The sequence below is a fragment of the Gymnogyps californianus genome, chromosome 10, assembly GCF_018139145.2.
Source record: "Gymnogyps californianus isolate 813 chromosome 10, ASM1813914v2, whole genome shotgun sequence".
Lineage (NCBI taxonomy): Eukaryota > Metazoa > Chordata > Aves > Accipitriformes > Cathartidae > Gymnogyps > Gymnogyps californianus.
In genome coordinates, this window is record NC_059480.1 from 23,947,926 (window position 1) to 23,967,691 (window position 19,766).

The window sequence follows — 19,766 nt, forward strand, 5'->3', positions numbered from 1 at the left end:
TTTACAAAAATGACCGCACCGTATTTCCCTCAGTGCGGTGGGCACATTTCAGCGCTCGCTCTGGCCTCGGTGCTTCAGGGACACGTCCGTGCCCCCGCAAAATAACAATGTCCGTGGGTCAGCCGCATCTTGGCAGGGCCAGGCCACGCGTGGCAAGCGGAGAGGACTCGGCTGCTGAAATCTCCCTCCCTGCTGCCGTCTCCACCTTGTACCATTTTCTCTGTTTCTGACCCTGGCTTGGTGGATGCTGTATGAAAAAACACTGAAACACTGCTCGTTCTATAAGTGTCCGTATTTCAATTCAAAACCAGACAGAGCTGGTGGCTCGCAGGGCAGAGGTGGTCAGCAAGTGGACGTTTCTCATAGTTAAACCCTCTGGTACGGCCCGAGCATGGCCATGACCCCCAGCAGTGCCATCAGGTTCCCTGCCGCCAGTGTCCCCGCAGCACCGTTGGCAGTGATGGCGTTTGGTCACAGCCACCGTCTCCCCCAGCCCAGACAGCAGCTGCCCTGCTGAGTCAGCGATTAGCAGCAGGTCCAGTTCTGGAGGCCATCACCAACATGCTTAGTTTAAAACACTGCAACAGAGGAACATCTTTTCAAATAAATAATAACCAAGGAAGCACCCCATCAGACAGCGACACCCATCCTTCTCCTGGCTGTCAAAGGCCGCAGCCGGATCCATCCCCGGGGCTCCCCTGGAGTAGCCCAGACCAACCCCCAGTACCAGGGGCTGCTGCTGGCATCCCAGGGGACAATTTAACATCGATGGGGGCATGAGGCAGGATTTCCAACATGTGATGCTGAGAACCATTAACATTTTGGTTCACTGGATGAGGCTCAGCCCCCCAAAACACAGTGCAGAGCCTGCCTGGCACCCTCTGTAGGCAAGCGGGCTGCTGGGTGCAGAGGGTGCCTGGACCTGCACCCGTCCCCATCGCTCCTGGGGCTCAGGGACTCAATGGAGAGGCTCTGCCTGTGGCTGCAAAAGTTTCCCTGCAGCTCCTGTCCCAAAAGGTCACAAACTAGAGTCCTTTTCCCAGTGGAGAAGAGCATCCGATTCTGCAGATCTTAACCCGGAGCACCCCAGGCAAGCCAAGGGAAGTTTGGCCTCTGCGAGGGCTTCAGGATGGGAGCAAGGATTTGGCAAAAGGACCCATAAGCTTTGCTCTGGCGTCCCGCTGCCCGCCCCTACCACGCTTCTACAAGCAGAAATCCCAAGCGTGTCCCACCGAAAAGCTGTTGGCAATGCACGCACCACTCACGGGCCAGGTCGGGAAACCTTTCCGGCAGTGCCGAGTGCCTCTCGCAGAGGTCACCTCTCACTCGCTCTTGGCTGCTCTCATCCTCGATGCCTTAGAAGTACCCAAGAAAGATGGCACCTTGCAGGTCTGGCTTTACATTTTCAGGGAGAAAGATTGATGCTATTTTCCTACCAGCTCTTGTACTAGACCATATCCGAGGTAGTTGTCTTCGTCCTGCTTCCGCACGGTATTTAGGCATCTGCTGAACTGCAAACTCATGCCCAAGTACCCTGCTGAATTGAAACCTGTTATTCCTTTTGCAGCCTTAATCTCTTGCTACAGAGCAGTTACCAGTACCAGTGTCTGTTGTCATGTCCGCTCTAGTTATGCCGTATAATTTGACGAGGGCTTGATCCCTTGCTCTTTGGCGTCTGTAGGAACGTCTCCATCGGATCCATACGTTGAGTGAAGCCCTTTGGCTGCTCTTGTTCCTGTTCACCCATCCTCCTTTCCTTTCCCAGGGAAGAGGCAGGGCAGGACGGCTGCACCATGTCCCCGGGACCACCGGGAAACAGCATTTGATGCCACAGCACCATCTGATGCAGATGGGCTGCCATCAGCCCTCACCGTGTCGGGGGGTGGGAGCCATACCCTCCTCCCGAGCCCACCACATCCCACCCAACGGAGGTGTCTAAGGAGAAGGTGGCTGAGCCGCAGGTTGCATCTTGCCGGGGTTTGCCAGCAGCCAAGCGGTCGGTGCCCAGGGAGGCCGGTTTGCAGCGGGGTCCCCTGACCCTGCTCCGGGTGGCAGTGCCTGGGGGACACGTGGGTCCAGCCTTCATTTGGGAGCTCACACGCTTTCCCTTTTAGTGGGTATTGGGGTCTTCAATGGGCACAAGCAAAAGCTGCAAAGGCCAAAACGTTCAGGCATGTCCATTGCCTCTGGGCACCGCTGGCCCCAGGGGCGGTTTCAGATGCTGGGAAGAGGTGCAAGTGCTTGTTTTGCTGTAAGCCCAAAATCCAGCCTTTCCCCTTGGGTGCCCCCAGGGAGGTTCTCACACCCCTGACCCATCAGGAGGACACAGGCAGAGTGGTACCACCCCGCTCCCACCGCCGGTGAGACGCACACAGCCCCTCCACGCCTGACCGCCCTCCGTGGGGCACTCACCCTGGGGGGCCCAATGCATAATACGGACGGAGCATAAATACCTCAAATCTTCCAGACCGACTCAGTAAGATCTCAGTCCCTCCACAAATTCACTCCGCACGGTTACGACCACTCGGAACGAAGCCCAGCACGCCGGCAACCTCCACGCAGCAGAGAAATCACACCCCAAACAACATGGGATGTTGTAAATCCAGCTTGTAAATGATCTTCACTTCATTTTGTTCAGTCTTTCTGATGTATATCTTGCTTTTTTTGCAGATGGTACTTTCTGGTGTAATTCTCTGCAGTTCTGGTATGAAATTGGTGTATTTGTTAAAAGAAGTTTGTTCTATTAATTTTTTTTTTTTTGTGGTTTCCAAAAGCCCATTGGTGCATTGTACAATGGGATCTTGTAGTGTGTCATGAGAAAGAAAAAAAATATGCAGATATGTTATGGAGTGATTTTTATTTTCAAATTATTGTGTTGTTGACAACTATACATATAATATATATATATAATCAAGATACTAAGAAAAAAATCTAAATTTACCAAAATCTGTATATTTTAATAAATGCATAAAGCTTTATTGTGTGCCTTTACATTTGAAAATCAAACAGGAACTAAAGAATTTTTAAAGAAAGCCGGAGACAAATGTGTCTTAGTATCAGTTTCCATAGTAATGTAAATCTTTTAAATGAAAGACTAAACCAAAAAATAATAATAAAAAAATTTCCCATATAAATTTTAAGCCAATCAGTACCTGAAGGTCTGATATTTTTTCAATGCTAAATTGAAGCTAGGGATGAACAAATCTTGCCTGAAATGCTTCAAAATTTCCTTTGTAGAAGATCCATTTCAGTGGGCTGGCTTTTACTGGCACTGTTGTGAAAAAAAATGGTTATCAGTTTACACAATAAAAAAAAAAAAGAAAAAACCCTAAAGCCGATGACCACAGGTTGCCTATTGCAGTGCGAAACCCCGGGGAGCGCCAACGTCTTCCCGTCTGCTCGCAGCGCTGCCAGCACCCACCTTTCTTTGGGGTAACTGGGATGTCACGGCACCGTCACCCCCCTGCACGGGCACTGGGGCCGTGGGGAGGCAGGCATCGCTTGTGGGGCGACAGCCGCTTCTCCCCTTCAGGGTGCTCAGGGCCACCAGTGTCCCCCCATGGGCTCCCTCCTGTTATTCCTGTTATTTGGGGAGTGGGAAAGCTGCCAGGCGCGATCCCCGTGATGGGGAGCTGTAGCTGGTCCTGGTGAAGCTGGGGAGGGCTCTGCTGGGGCATCAGGGACCACCACCTCCACGCCGGGGTGACCACCAGAGCTCACACCCACCACTCCACAGCTGATATTAGGCACGGCGTGGAGCAGTTTTTCCATTCAGGAGAATTATATTTGACTCTATTTTGAGGCTTCGGGTCAGCAAACGAGCACCAAAAGCCTTCAAGAGCCAACAGCGCCGCAGCCAGCCAGGAGAACCCCACGGGGGAGCGGGGTGTTTGGGGAGGGCACAAAGCAGGTATTTCAGCTTTGATCCTTTAAAAACTAGAGAGGTTTAATGTTCTTTGTGCTTCCTCCAAACACCTCCCCTTTGCAGTGCCAGCACTAATATCCTGTCCCATACTTGGCCCCATCTCCTCGCACCCCACAGTTGCAGGTGTCCATTTTCCTCACGGCTGCTCTGAGGTTGTTTTGCTTTGTTTGGATTTTTCTTCTCTTCCCCGAAATAAAGTTTCTTCCTTCCTCCGAGCAGCTTGCCCAGGGCCTTTTAAGGGTTGGCTTTTGGGTTGGCCACCAGTAACCCGTAACCGTGGGCAGGGTGAGCAGAGCCCCAGCACTGGCCCCTGCCAAGGGTCCCCAGCCCCATGTGCCTGAAGATGTCAAGTTGCAGCCCAATGGTGTGGGCAGCAAAAAAACCCTTAAGTGCTGCCTGGCAGTGCTTATTCCTCGTTGGGTCATGCACTGCTGCCCAAGCCCCTCCAGCAGCACCAACACCTTGCCAAAAAACACCCTCAAGCATCTCAGATGATAGGTTTTTCTGTGCTTTTCCCTCCCAGTTTGCTCCAGGGCCGTTTGCAGGGCAGCGTTTCAGCAGCACTCTGCTCTGAGGTCTCCCATGCCGCCATCGGTCCCGGGGTTAACCGGCAGAGCCGCCGCTCGGCTAAAGCCGCGGGCAGCGGCACACAATCCACAATCCCCGGGCAGCCTGCACAAGCTGGCACGTCTGTGCGCCACCCCTTCGCCCGTGGCACCCGCACATCAATGGCAGCACTTATAGCATCTCCCCAGCGCATACAACAACTGCCTGTGCCCTGCCTGTGATGTAATGGGCACAAGTGTCCTGCCGCCGGCCCCGCGCTGCTGCCCGCCTCGGGTACATTGTATAGGACGGCAGCGATGCAAAGTTCACACAACAGAGACGCGTTCAAGACTGCTCGGTATTAAAGGCAGATGCTAGGGCTGCTGCCCATCTCTCAAACATGCAGGCAAAGGGTCGTTGTGGAGCACAGCCATCCTCCTTTTGACTCCTTTTAAATGCTCCGGCCTCAGCTTCCCACACGGAGGAGAGGAGAGGTGGGAGCTGCAGCATCCTTGCCCATGGCTATGTCACCCAGTTTGGATTCTCCAACTGAAGTAGACCAAGATGAAAGGACAGTCCCTAATCCACCAAGGCTTGACTAGCAGCCTTGTTTTCAAATTCTTCTCCATCACCCCAAACAATTTGGTTGGTCCTCTCCTCTGCTTGCTCACTCCCCTCTCCTCCTGCACGCAACACCTGGGCTCTCCCCCTTGTCCGCAGCCGAACAGCGGCTATTCCTCTTTTCCTGCTCCTGAAGCCTGGCTTACACAAATTATTTGAACTGAGTTAACATCTCCAGGAACAGATGGGATTTTGTATCAATGTAATTAAATTGCTACAGCCTCTGGTAAGGACAGAGTTAGATCTTGATCTTACACGGTTTTAATCAGAGCGATGACCCCAGATCAGACTCTTATTTTAGTTGAGAATGCTTCCAGCAACATGACTTCTCAACTGTCATGGCTCCAACGAATGGATAAGACAGCAGTCAGTACCATGCAGGAAGATTGCTCATATTTTAAATATTCCCCAAAAAAACAAAAGGCCCACTTAATTCCACAGCAGAGCAGAATCTCTCATCCTGAACTGCTATTAAAAAAGATCTCTTCAAAATCATTGGGAAAACCCCTGTCATGGAAAAGCTAGCTATGGAAACACACAGGAAGGAAGGGAAAAAAGAAGCCAGTGGTTGCAGGTACTCTGTTATTTATTGTACAGTATTTCACTGAAAGTACAAAGGCATCATCAGTATTCACCAGAATTGTAACAGGTACATTATACTGTCTGTTAAAATGTGCTACTTTAATGATGCAAGACAGAACACAAATTTAGAGGAAGAAAGCAAGGAGTTTAAAAAAACATAAAAATACATTTTTAGTAACTGATCTGTACAGAGGAAAAAAAGAAACCAAACCAGAGTGCGGGGATTAGAGCCCCCAAAGTCATTTAAAACTATATAAAAAGGCACCGTTATTTACCATGTAATTAGGACCTTTGGGTTCTGTTTCCTTCATACTGATGACTGGGGGGCGGGGAATACTGTTACTAAAATGATCAAACTCATACAAAAGTATTTACAGAGAAAGGCAGAAAAAAATTCCCCTACTCTTGTTCCAAAAGAGAAACATTTGCCTGGTTGGAGAGTACAGCCTTCCTCCCTACCCTCTCGCCCAAACCGTGCCAAAGCAGTGACCTTGAACGGGGGAAAGCAAATAGTGACATGGTGGGAGAAGCTGCCAGAGTCCTTCTAACAATGGGAAAATGTCTCTCTCGTTTCTGTTTTATTGCTTTAAACTCTCCTATAATCAGGGGAGCTGGAAAATAAAATAAAAACCCTAAAAACCACATGACAACCCCAAACCACCTGAGTCATCCTGGCTGCAAGAAGATGGGGCAGGTGGTCAGGACAAAATGGGGAGGACCAAGAGGTAGGGCTGGCTGGAGCTTTCTTTTCTAGAGAAGGGGGGAACAGATGGGGAGAATAACGCTTCAAACTACCAGACATTTGTGCTGCTTTTCTAAATCTTCCCCTGGGAGCCTGACAGCAGTGTGTGTCAGTAGAAGCAAACCCAGGGCACACAAACCCACCAGCCAAAGCATCCGACGGCAGCCGTGGGACGTCCCCAGGACGCTTACACGTGAGCGCTCTTTGCGTGGGTAGGGGAGCTGGATCCCGAAGCGTAGTAGAAACGGTTTTCACCAAACGTCTGGGCATCTCCCGAGCAGCAGACGATGACGCAGCCGCCGAAGAGGCAGAGGGCAGAGCCGATCCAGCCCGTGTACAGGGAGTAGCCGAAGCTCATAATGGTGGTCTCGCGGTGGGCACACACGGGAAACCAGATCGTCGCAACGACGCCGCACATGGCTGGGGAGAGATGGAAAGGAAAGGTAACTCCAGCATGTAAACCCACCACGGGGACACAAAGCACGCCAAAGGGGAGGGAAGGCTCTGCAGGACAGGGGATGGAGAGGACATCCATCCCTCCTCCTTTGCAGTCCCACGGTGGGACCCAGGAGCATCAGCATCAGGGCTTGGTCCAAGAGATCTCCGAGCGGGAGGCAGCGTGGGAGCCTCGCGGGGAGAGAGATCAATAGAGAACAGCCATCTCTCTCGGGCACCAACAAACAAGAAGAAAAAACAACTGCTGCTTGACACAATCTGATATATTTATTACAAGGGAAACAGATTTGTTCCCTAGAGATATCTTTAAAGGGGAAGAATGAAAGTCATCCCTGAAATTGATGCTCTGGAGAGCTGCAGAATTAGGAATAGATTAGATATGAAGCAAGACCACGAAAGCCGTAGGCATCGGTGAGACAGTAAAATCAGTGGCCCAGAGTCAACCAGTTTAAATCACTACTTCTGCATGAACTCACGTGCTACGTCCTCAGCCCATGTTAATCAGCATCATTGCAGTTGCTCTACTGAATGGTCACATAAACATTAACGAAATATCCCAGCCCTTAGCAAGACAGAGTAGGGTTTATAAAATACAAGAAGAAAATGGACAGGGACAAAATAAGCGGCAGTACAGCATTATTGGGGTTTTTTCATGGAGAAGGAAATGCCTCACAAATCTGGAAAGCAGATTCCACTTCCCTATGGAAAATTCTTCTATATCAAGTGATGGGGACAAACCCAGCAAGGCTCTCCAGAAACCTATTTAATTGAATAGAAATGGGACCTCATCTGAAAGGAAAACAGTATTTTACCTAGAGTCTACAGTGGGTCAAAAAATGACTGAGGACTTCCAATCTTGCTTGAAATTCTATAGTTTTTTTCCATGAAAAGCAGGATGGCTGCCGCGGTGGTGCTGCGAGGACTGCTAGGCAGGTGACGTGTGAAGTAGATACCCCCAGGACAGTAAAGTGGGTTCAAATTCAGCACTTTGCTGGCAGCCAGGCTAGGGACCACAGTGTTTTCAGCGTGCAGCACACACGCATGGTTTGCTCCAAGCACACACGCATGGTTTGCTCCAAGCAGGGAGAAAACACGTGCCCTGCATTCTCCTTGTGCTACACAAGGTCACACTCACCACCCTCACTAAGGGTCCTACCTCCATCCTGCAAAGTCCCCGCATGCACTGAGGGCAACAGGAGTTGCTGGTGTTAATCACCTCACAGGAGCAGGTCCTAAAACAATACTCCTTTATGGCCTGTACATCTGAGAAGAATTAATCTGTCAATATTTACTTGCCTCCGGGACAAGCTGTGCAGGACTCCATCCTTGTGGCTATCAGAGAATCAGAGCAAAACAATAACAGGACCGTGGCAGCGGTACAGATTTCCACCGACCGCGTTAAAAGGTATCTGGAGGCAGTGTCAAAAAGTTAAGGTTGCAAGAGGAAAAAAAAAGGGGGGTGAGATTAAAAATAAAATTGTTTAGTTAAAGCAGAGAACAAACGATAGCTCCTGGCCGGTACAGCAGAAAACCCATCCCCAATAGCTGCAGTTATTGTGAGAGAAAATATTTTCTTATGGAAAAGAGAAGAACATTTGAAGGATGCTAATAAAGCCAGTAATAATTTTGGACCTCCTCAAAGCAAGGGCCCCACGGCTTTGGAAGGAATTTTTGGAGAAGGCAGGGAGGGGAGAACAGCATTTCTCCTGCATGTGGATCAGTCCTGCAAACAGCTCATGAGCCTCTAATGCTTTAAAACAAAAATGTATCAGTTGGGAATTGGCAAAGCATTCTAATGGGCTCCGGAAAAAAAGCTTCTTTGTTGTCCGAAAAGACACAATCATCTTTTCTTTTTCTGTCAGCAGTAAATATATATATATATATATATATATTTATGTCCATAGACTGTAAACGCCTTATCTATCCAGACCCTCCCCCACAACACAGGACCGAAGAAAACACTTGCACTGGGCTGAGAAGAGCTCTCAGGGACGCTAACACAATGGCATCTCTTGTGCATGTGGCTCAGCTATATGTAAAACCACCTTATTTTAATGCTGACAATACTAGAAAGCTGTGAAACACAAGCCAAGGACTTTGCATGGCTTAGTTTGAACTCTCTGTCTGCAGAGGCTACCAGCTGCCGTCAGTCACCAGTGACCCTGTTGCTCAGCAAGAGGAACGCCCTGAAACAGGACTGAATTTCATCGCTCTGCATTGATTAGATTGGGTGGTAAATCCTCCAAGAAGATGTGAAAAGGACGGTCTGCAATTGCAATATTTCTTGGTGAACTCCAATTTTGGTCTAGCTGTATCACAGAGAAAGGCTGGAAAAAAGTTGATTTGCCAAGGAACCCGAAGGGATGGGAAAAGGCATTTTAGGGCAAGTTTCAAGTACTAAAATAGCTGCCTACGAGGAAGAACTCTTTGAACAGAAATTATTACTCCTTCTCTTTTGTGCTGATGCCGAGAGGATCTTTGCCTCTCTCTAGATATGAATGTCTTCAGATAGTAGAGCTGCTGTAGTCAATATAGTCTAGCAGAAAAGTAAAAGAAAGTCTGAAAACAGAAGGAATATTTTCTATTAGACCAACTATGTTAGCTGGAAAAACAGGCTTGTTTTGCGGCACACACATACTGGAAAGCTTGCCTGCTTTTTGCAGCTAGAGTAGGCAATCCTGCAAAAGTCATCTCAGTAATACTCAGTATGGTTGTCCTTGCTCCATCAAATTGCTGTAAATCCACAGGGACACATCCCGGGCTCCCAGCATTTCTAAGTCCTTTTTGACTACGGACTTGCAGTAGCTCAGTCCATTGAGCTGAAACTCATTACAGGCGTAATTTAATTCTGCATTATTCTACATATTCTACATTACAGGCATAACTTAATCAGATGGAACTACACATAGATAAGAAGCACAGAAGGTGCTTGGGGAGGTGGGGGAGATAGGGCAGAATTATTCTAACTCAAGGCACAGTGAGTCCCTGCCAAATTCCTTAACAGTAAGTTAAAGGCTTTCTGCAGAATAAAGAATACTTTTCTTTCACAGCTAAATTTAATTATTTTGAGTTACGGGCTCAAAGTCACACAGATTTCTCTTTCAAAGCATTTGGTTGAAATAATAGATACCCATGCTTATTTTTTTTTCTATGTTCAAGGCAATCTTTTTATCTTGATAAGGTTTTACAAGTAAATCTCATGCAGTGTCCGGAAAAACTTATTAATATCCTTTATTTAGTATACGATAGCTAATACGGTCATTTTGCATAGTAATTCCCAATAACTAATGTATTTTTCATCTGTGTTTAACAGTATCTCAGGTCCCTCACCTCCATTAGGAAAATGCTCGCTTGATTACCAGCAAGGGGTCCCCCGAATTAGTATCAACAACACAGGATGGGCCAGGGTTTTTCCATCAACACTAGCATACGAAATGTTTTCATACTGGCTCAGAGCAAACCTCTGCTGACGGTTGTTTTCGGCAATAAATCAATTCTCTTGGACAGATAGGATCAAGCAAAGACATAAATACATCAGCAGGCAGGATAGGAGGGTGTGCACACAGGTTGCACTCTGCAGCCTGCTATTATCAGTGGACAGAAAAATCAATGGAATATCTGAGCCCATTGTTTTCCTGGCAAGGTTTCAACTTTTTCTTTTTTTTTTTTTTTTTTGGCTCCACGCTGTGTTTCAACCCCTGTTTTCCTTTTTACTAAATTTCAGTGACAAACCGCCACCCCTTCCCTGAGCAACAAGTGAAGTTTGCCATGGGGCCAGCTTCCCTGATCACATCTCCACTCTCTATTTCTACTATGTTACTGAGTGTTTTGGGATTTGTTTTCTTTTAACCAGAGCTCTGGGAGTTGGTCTCCACTTAGGGGAAACGGCTGGAGCCTGTGCGGTTGGGGAAAACCACGAATGAGAGTTCAGTGGCCGAGAGGGTAAATAAGAACAGTCCAGGGCATATTACTTCTAGAATATAATGAATTTTAAGTCAGTATTATGACTTTCGAGGCCTGATTCATGCTTATTAAATGCTCTGGAATGGTAACACCTCATTTTGCAAGTAACAGATCATTAATCAGCTCAAATAATGTCAAAGTCCCAAGCTCTGTACATTATTCTCCTTCCAAAGGCACTGTCTTGCTGATCAGCCTGGAAAAAATGGGGTTTTGTAAAAATAAATGTGGGTTGGTTTGTTCTTTAAAGAAAAAAAACAACTTAAGAGCAAAAGAAGTTATTTATTCTTCATTTGTGATCTGACAAAAAGAGCATTATTGTAATTGTGACTAAAACATTGTGACCAGGCTGCTGTTTCCAGCCCAGATCATTCAGGACATCACCGACATGAACAAACCACTTCACCTGCAGATACTTCAAAACTCACAGAGGAAAAAATCAGTAAGAAGTCCAAATCTGACCCAAAGAGCATTCATCTGCCAATGTCTCTGTAAATACACATTTCCTTTCCTCACAGGATCTACTTAGTGGGCAAACCATGTTCTGAGGCAGAGAGGAACCCAGCTTTTGGAGCACCACAACTCCTCTCCTTCATCCTCTTACATCTGTTCTCCTCCCTGGTGTCACACCGCAGCAAGACCAGGATGGGAGAGGGGCACACTAGACCCCAAACCCTGGTGCAACACTGCAAGATATGGGATTTCACTTATTCTGATGCAGCGTTACCCAATACTGTCACTGCAATTTGTTTGCCGCGTGGGTGCTGGTCCTGTAATCCTGTTGCCCTTTGGGATTTAGGGGCAATACTCTCACCTTCATGTCTGCAGCTATGCAAAGAGGGCTGATCTACAGCACGGTTCTCCTTGACTGGAACCAAAAACTTGCGCTTGTTTGCCACAAAGTGCAGCTCTGCTGGGCCTCCCCCATCCTGGGCAGTGGAAATCAGCGGAGTAGACTCCTCCGGCACGAAAATTTCATTCACAGGCAGAAAAAAGGCCCTTTTTCTTTCACTTTGTCACGCCCGAATACGTGACTCAAAGTTTCGGGACAGGGATGAAGGCTACATTCCAACAGCTCTCTAACGTGGCTGTTCACGATCGGGATGTGCTAAGCAGGCCCTATAAAGCTGATTTTAGGACTTCCAGCTGTGGCAATGTGCCCTTAAACCCCACAGACATTGAAAGGGCCCCTTGCTCTCTGTCGCTTAGATTTCGGACATAGCGACTTGTACTATCTGCTTCTCACCAAGGCACTGGAGGAGGGACCGCTTGCAAGGAAGGAGCGTCCAGAAGACAGCCCCTCTGAGCATGCAGCCATATCCAGTGCCCACTTAACAAAAAAAAAAAGGAGAAGAAGAAGAAAGAAGATGGGCATGATGTCAGCGCGGGCTGCCAGCAACCAGCAGAGCCACACAAAGAGGCCACTTTCCGTCACCCCTCCTCCTCTGCCACACAGACGGGTAAAAACAAGGCACCGCAGCCTGTTGCTGAGATGACGAGGCTTCAAGAACATGCAGGTGTTGCATTGGGGACAATGAGCTCCACAGTCTGCGCTGCTCAAAACAATCTCCTCCGCAGGCACTGAGGACGGGAAGAAATTCCCAGGGGAACTTGGAGGTCAAGGGCAGGGCTGGCCAGAGGGGGTTGGAAGGCACAGGGGACATGCCAGCCCTCTTCCCAGGTCCATGCCACCTCCTTGCTCCCTCCCCTGCTGTCCCCGCAGGACCAGCACACCCTCAGCCTTGGGCTTCCCTTCCCACACGCCTCAGCTTACTTTGACCTGGCTGCATCTGCGATGCCCGGGGAAAATTCAGAGGCTATCCATTCCCTGTAAGCAGCTTGGGAGTTTAGACCCTTTTCCAAAAACAGCATCGCTTCCACAGCGAACCAGCAAAACCAGTGCCTGCAGGCAGCTGCCTGTGTGCGACCGCTGTTGCCCTCCCGCAGACACAGGCGGTGGCCATGCCCGAGGACTCCACAAGACAATGCACACTAGGGTTTCACAGCCCTCCCCTCTTCGCCCTGCTTCACTCCCTGCCTCCTGTCTTTGTCCTCCCACTCCTGTTCGTGCTTTTTGTTCGCCCCACAGACTGCAGCGATGCTGGAGAGCTTCAGGGTCAGCCCAGCCTGGACAACCATCCTTTCAGGTGAATATGCTCGACCAGCTTGCACCGTGCCATCCTGGAGCAGAGGAAGACCTCCGGCTCTCCACACACGGCGGGCGCCTTACCCAGGAGGATGATGAGGATCCCTCCCAGCTGGGACCGCCGGTACTTGGCAGCTCCAGGCTCGTGGCCCATCCGGATGCAGGGCAAGACCGTTATCAGCAAGAAGATAGCAGGAAGACCCAGGACAGAGGCGGCGATCATCAGTGCTCGACATGCTTGGACATACCCTGTTGGCAAAGCAAGGAAAGAAGATTTTGATTATTCAGCACAAGAGAAGGAGACCTTTGGACAAAGACTCCTGTTTGTTTAGCTCCCAAGACTTGCATGGAGTACAGGAGACAGGTTCAATCCTTTGTGTAAACAATTAAGACAGTGAGACTGCAGTACAGTGGTTAGTGCATGAACACAGGATGTTCAGGCTCAAAATTTTCCAACGAACAGCTAGCACTGCCTGGAAAACACGAGCTCTTCCCAGCAAGACACTGAGAAATCATGGAGCTGGGAAATATGGGAAGGGAAAGCAGGAGAAACAGGAGAAGCTAGGAAGGAGTTTTCCTATATCTTTTAATAGAGAGAGCTTTGATTAAACAACAAGAATTTGAAGTCTTAAAGAGCAGCTTGCTGTGAGCAGAGGAGGTCCACAGTCATCCAGAGAAAGGCTGAATAGTTGAAGACCCATTACTGAAACATGCAGGTCCATGAGATACTACCACCAGCTGCCCTGAAGAGCTGAGGACGGTTGACCTGGGAGGAGGAGGGATGCTCAGCAATCCTGATGCTGCACCTCAGGAGTCCAGCCTGGTAGCGGGGTTTCAGAGGAGACCTGTGGCTCGAGCTGACCACTGCCACAGCTCTTCCTTAGGGAGAAGAAATGACTGCGCTTTGCAGAGCTGCTTGAGTTGCCATAACCGAGGGCCACGTTATTCCTCTGGGTCCCTACGGACATCACGGGATTCCCTGGCATTTCATCACTTCCCACCCCTCTCCTGCCTGTCCCTGTGCAGCAGCAGCCGCCTAACAAAAGGCAGCAAGGAACAACAGGGGACGGGCACTGTGGGCGTGCTGGGCAGGGCCGTGACATTTCTACCACTCTGTGAGGGTCTATGTATAATAATGTATCATTTTTTTATATATTTAGATATATTTCATGTATATATAATTTATTTTTATATATTTTCTTATATAAAATTTATATATACACTATATAACATTTTTATATAAATAAATTAAAACAGGTCATTACTTGCACGCAAAAGAAAAAGAACAAGTGTCAGATTTGCTCCAGTGCCCGGTGAGCCTCCTCACCAGCTCTCGGGACAGTCTCAGCAGAGCGAATATGCTGGCTCTCCTTCCCCTCTTAGTAACCAAATGAAGCTGCCACATGCAGACGTGGAGTTTCGTGATGTCTCAAACAATACCAGCAAACAGGGGCCTCAAGCAAGTCCCGCTGACATACAGGTAAGACACCAGGAATGAGGATTTTACTGTTCCTGGAAATGCAGACTCTGTGTATATTGAATATTTGCTTGATTTTTTCAGGAGGAAACTTAACAAAAGAAGTTACTTGAGTTCAGGGCAAAAAATGAGACCCTAAACAAAGGAGATGGCAGTGCCCAGTGTGGTTTCTGTGCAATCAATCCCAATTAAATGAGAATACAAACACATTCATTTTAAAGACTTGACTCGGGCAATGAAAGACTCTAAATACATTTCAGCTATCGGGCACACCAGGATGAATTTCTCTCTCACGGAAAGCTATGGATATCAAATGGGTTACAAGCAGAAGCATCTTGTTTTGTGATTTGTTTCTGCCAGAAAGAAGCATTGCTTTCTGCTGCTGAAAGACCTATTTACCTATTTATTAAATTTCATTCAATAACATTTCTTCAGAGCAAGCCTTTTCTCTGTCTTCTGTGCTGGATCATATTGAACAATAGTAGCAAGAAGGAAGGTAAACCTACTAAAACAAAAGTAGGCACACACAGAGAAAGGGAGAATAGGAGCTAGCCTGAGAGATTCAATATTGCTGAGCACTATGTGGTGATACAGACTAGGCTCTGTAACAGAGAGAAATTTGGGAATAATCTTTCTAACCTCTTGTGAAATTATTTTCACAACAGTTTAAACAAATAAATAAGGAAACATGAAAGAAAACTACAAGGGATGGTTATTTCTACCCTGTCAGCTTTGGAAGAGGCATCTCTGACATATCAGAGGAGGTGCAATCTAAAACATAGCAGAACAAAGAAGTGCTACAGAGTTAACAGTGATTGAAACAGGTACGATCGTTAACTAAACTTACAGGGACAAGACCACACAAGACTTTGGCAGGTTTAATTAGCTCAAAAGATGTATTAATACTGATTAAACACCTTGCATAATTGTTGCGTTGCAGTAAACTAGATGAATATTACTGTATAATTAGAAAATATCAAGACAAGTTAAATATAGTTACATCTGTTTGCCATGTAGAAGTTCTGTCTTGCCTTAGAACATGTGGGAAGCACAAGACCATCAAGACTAATGATGATCTTCCAAAAGATTAAAAGCCACAGCAGCATTAATAATAGATGCTGAAAGATTCATTATACTCAAAATCATTTTAAGGAATAGAATGTTAACATTTGTAATAGTCGATCATCATCTCAAAGCAAAACTCGAAATACTCTATTATACCTCAGTATACTATATATGTTTTGCAAAGCAATCTAGATACAAGATGGGAAGGAACAGTGAGCATTTACTAGGAGCAATGATTAAACGTTAACTGGACTTTAATAGCCACAGATGACACATGATACCTGGGTTCGATTAAAACCAGGTATAATCTAATCAGAATCATGTTAAGAGCTATCAATCATTCACATTCTTTAGCGTATTTAATGGACCATCTCCTGCGCTGATGAAGTTGAAGGAGCTTCACCATCAGTTCCTCCGGCAGCAGGACCTGCGCTGCTCAGAGAGAAGCTTCGCTCCTCACCTCCGGGTGGGAAGGGGGAGGACGGGGCGCACGTACCTGGCAGTATGAGGATGTCCACGAGGGGCTTGCAGTGATAGAGACCCGTCGCCATGACACAGTCTGCCCACAGCCCCTTGGATCCCAGCTCATCCATCTTCCTGCAGGTGGTAATGGTGTAGCCGCAAGTCACCACCCAGTCATTGGTGGCCGTTGCCACAACCACCCCGATCCACCCTATAAAACTGCAGACAAATCCGGCCAGGTGCAGGCAGGTGGCCACCATGTCGATCCCTTGGTGGGGCAAGCTGGACAGGAGAGCGCCCGCGGGGGTTCAGCAAAGTCGGCCGGCGAGCTCCCTGCTGCGGATCCCGGCTGCTGGGACCTACTGCGAGCTGCGAGCAGGAGGGACGGGGGTTTGGTAGGACGAGGTCCCTGATCAGGCACTGCTGCAGGCACTGATCAGGGACCTCGTCCAGCTCCCTCCCTGGGAGGGGTTAGAGCTGCCTCCAGCCCCATAACGCATGGGAGGAGCGAGCGGGGAGCCCCAACTTCTGCCAGTTCATCGAGAGAGTCCGAGGGGAAGGAGGGTGTGGAGAGGAGGAGATGCAGAATTACACCCACCCGCACTTGAAAAACAAACCGGACTGCTTTATTCAAATGCAAACAGCCTGACTATTCAAAATCTAGCATCAAGGGAGAAAAATTAAGGCAGTGTTTTCGAGCTGAAGACAACTGATGACACTGGTACCTCTTCAGGGAAAGGGGCAAGAAACGTGGTGGACAGAGCTACTCAAGAGGTGGAATTGATCATCTCATCAAAGCCATCAGCACAGCTGCAGTAAAAGGACAAAAGCAGTCTTGGGTCATTCCTGATGTTTTCAGTAACTGCAAAACCATGAGACCCATCATTGCATTCTGTGCTTGTGCCTGGGTTTTCGGAAGTATTAACTAATACTCATGGAGTCTTAAATATGTGTTTAACAGCACCTTAATTCCACTTTTGAATGCTAAAATTGAAACGAGCAGCTTTTTTCTCAGACTCATTACGGCTGTAAATTTTTGTCTACTTGATAGAACGAGGAACAGCCCACTTCAAAATGTCAACAGAAGAAAAACTTCACAGCCCGTTCTGCATCAGGAGAAATAGGCAGGCAGGATATTTTCCTAGCTTGACTTTGTATTTTCACAAACCCATGTGTATGTTATCGGGGGCCAACATATCCCTAATAAAATTTTGTCATTGTGCGTCCTCCAGTGCTTCTGATTTTGCAAAGGGAAGGTTTGGATCCAGGCAGATAAAACATGCCTGGAGAGACCACTAGCGGAGAGCTGTCCCCATTGCACGGGGGAAGGGAAAAACTGGACGAGAAAATGACAGAACGATGAATTTGATTCATTCCCAGAGCCGTTAGCGAGAAAGAAATATTGGAAGCTACGCTCCAGGATTAAGGTGCCAGGAATGAAATATATCCTGCTCGTCATCCAACGGTATTTTTTCCCATTCTTTAGCAAATAAAGTGGAAAACATGAGCAAGAGCATCCTAAGCTTCATTTGTCACATGTTCCTTAGATTCAAAATTCAAGGACGCGAGGCCACAGTTTTGTTTTGTTTTTTCAAAGCTTCATCTGCACACTGGAGTTACTACATAAATAGTTGAAAATTATCTTTGAAGAGGAGCTTTTATAATAAATAGAAATTTAATAGCTGTTTTCACATTTGTTTTATATTGTTGGTTACTCCTTGTTTTTTTTCTATACCTGGTTTGTGGTATTTTTGCGAAGCCATTGATGCCATTGACTTTCCTGATGTGATTCCACCTTTCTGTGTAGCTTATTCTTCTACTGCACCCACTTCAGGTGGAGCAAGCTGTTACTTACATCCAACCATCTTTTCATGTCGTCTAGGATTCTATTCTAGATGGATTTAATCTTTCCCCAAACAGTATTCCTGCTTATTTATTATTCAGGAGACAAACTTATCTCTGGAGTGAAACTGGTGTTGTTCCACTTCTTGGACTACGCAATTGCGTTGGACAGATCACGTGTCACCTCCTGAATTTGGAAGGAGATGAGCCGCCAAATGAACATGTTCCTGCCTCTCCTCTTCGCTGACTCAGTTTGCATATTTTCAGTCTAGCATTTCCTCCATCTAACTTTACAGCATTCCATAAATTAAACATCTGATCTGTTTGTATCAAGTATAAATGCACATAGCTTAATACTGCTTTTTGATTAATACCAGGCATAAGGATACTTAACCACTTCGGGACGACTGATCCCAACCTCTGTCATCTAACGATGCTGTTACCACACAGTCCTTTGGAGGTTAAAACCCGTGCATATTCTCTAAATCACACCAATACTTAGATTTCTAACGTACTTCAAAGCATTTCATTTTTCTTCAAAATACCAGAAAAGTTTGCAATACCTTGATATCCCATTTCATCCCAAAGCTGAGACTAGAAGCATTTTACACGGTGATAGTGCAGGCACATCCTAATGCACAAAACCCAACTTTTTAAAATGCTGCAGGATACGAATTCACAGGCTGTGGACACCTCCTCCTGTAATTCAGTCTCCTACAGTTATGGTTTCCTTAACCACAAAAGCTGCTTACACTGCCACGTTTTCCCTCACAAATGTGTATGTCAAAGCGCGTGCGGCAGCTCAACAGGCAAGAAGTAAATTTTACACTTCAGTAACTAGTACTATTCAACAGTACTCGGTCTGGTGCCCGTAGGACACAGTTTGAATTATTTCATTAATGTCGATAGAGACAGGCAACATTTACTATTTTGTCAGTGTTATAAATAACACCACCAATATTTAAGTGAATATAAGTTAGTACGCTACAAGTGAGCAATGATTCACAAGATCAATAAAATAAGAAACACAGAAGAATGACTTCCCAGCTGTATGCTGAATGAACTGATACACTTAGGGCAATATTCTTAAAACTTGCCGGTTTTAAAGCAAGTGCTACACCTGCCTTTATTTCAGCAACAGTGTGAACACCTTAAAAATCAATCTTTTCACCCTGTCACTCAAGCAGGTTTTCCTTGATCAGCATTGTTTTCTCTGACAAATGACATGCGTTGCCATTAGTCATACTTACACAAGCTATCAACACCCTATGACTTTTTCTCATACAAATGACTCACCTCGAACTTATTCTTTGCAGGGTTTTCAGCCCAAGAGCTTCTCCCTTGCTTGGAAATAACAGCAGTATAAAAATGTAACATGGGATGCAGAAATAAACAGGCTTAACTCTTTAAGTGGTACAGCTAGTCGTTCGTTTTCTTCCATACTAAAGGCTGAGCCCATCAAAGTATTACCAATTTCATCTTCATCCTGGTTAATACTGCTCATTTCTCTCTTCAGCTGTAAAATACAGGCAAGCACATGGTAGCAGTAAGGGCTTGCAATAATCCGAAACATAATTAGGATTTCTCATATGCAAGACCAGTACCTTAAAACAAGGACAAAGCATTTTTGCTCTGATTTGAGGGGAAGGAAAAACATCTAAGTGTGTGTACGTGACCGTGCTTGCTCATCTGTCAAAAAAACCAAGCCCTCATTATGAATAAAATCACCTAGAAAATCTCCAAAATATTATTTGTAGTACAACTTCTATTTTTTTACTACAATCTAGATTTTTTTTAAGTAAGCAACAGAATACAGCCTATTGTTGTAAGTGGGGGAAGCTCAGCCTAAATGGAAGACCCATTCATATACAGCTTACACGAACAGCTCCCTCTTTTCTTCTTGCCTCCCTCCTCTCTCTTCTCTTCTGAACTTTCTGCTATT

General features: G+C 46.7%; 1 protein-coding gene across 1 annotated transcript; it reads right to left on the reverse strand.

Annotated features, from left to right (window-relative positions):
• Positions 1-5,660: 5,660 nt before the first annotated feature.
• Positions 5,661-16,358, reverse strand: CLDN11 (claudin 11). The gene is made up of 3 exons (XM_050902604.1): positions 16,017-16,358; positions 13,063-13,227; positions 5,661-6,836 (listed from the first exon to the last, which is right to left on the reverse strand). Exons 1-3 carry the CDS (start codon positions 16,240-16,242, stop codon positions 6,604-6,606), a joined length of 624 nt encoding a protein of 207 aa, XP_050758561.1. The 5' UTR covers positions 16,243-16,358; the 3' UTR covers positions 5,661-6,603.
• Positions 16,359-19,766: the final 3,408 nt, after the last annotated feature.

Coding starts and splice junctions, on each gene's coding strand:
- CLDN11 (XM_050902604.1), bottom strand. CDS start 16,242: ATGGTGGCCACCTGCCTGCACCTGGCCGGATTTGTCTGCAGTTTTATA. Junction 13,228..16,016: donor GGACATCCTCATACTGCCAG/GTACGTGCGCCC, acceptor CTTTGCCAACAG/GGTATGTCCAAGCATGTCGA. Junction 6,837..13,062: donor GATCCTCATCATCCTCCTGG/GTAAGGCGCCCG, acceptor ATCTCTCCCCAG/CCATGTGCGGCGTCGTTGCG.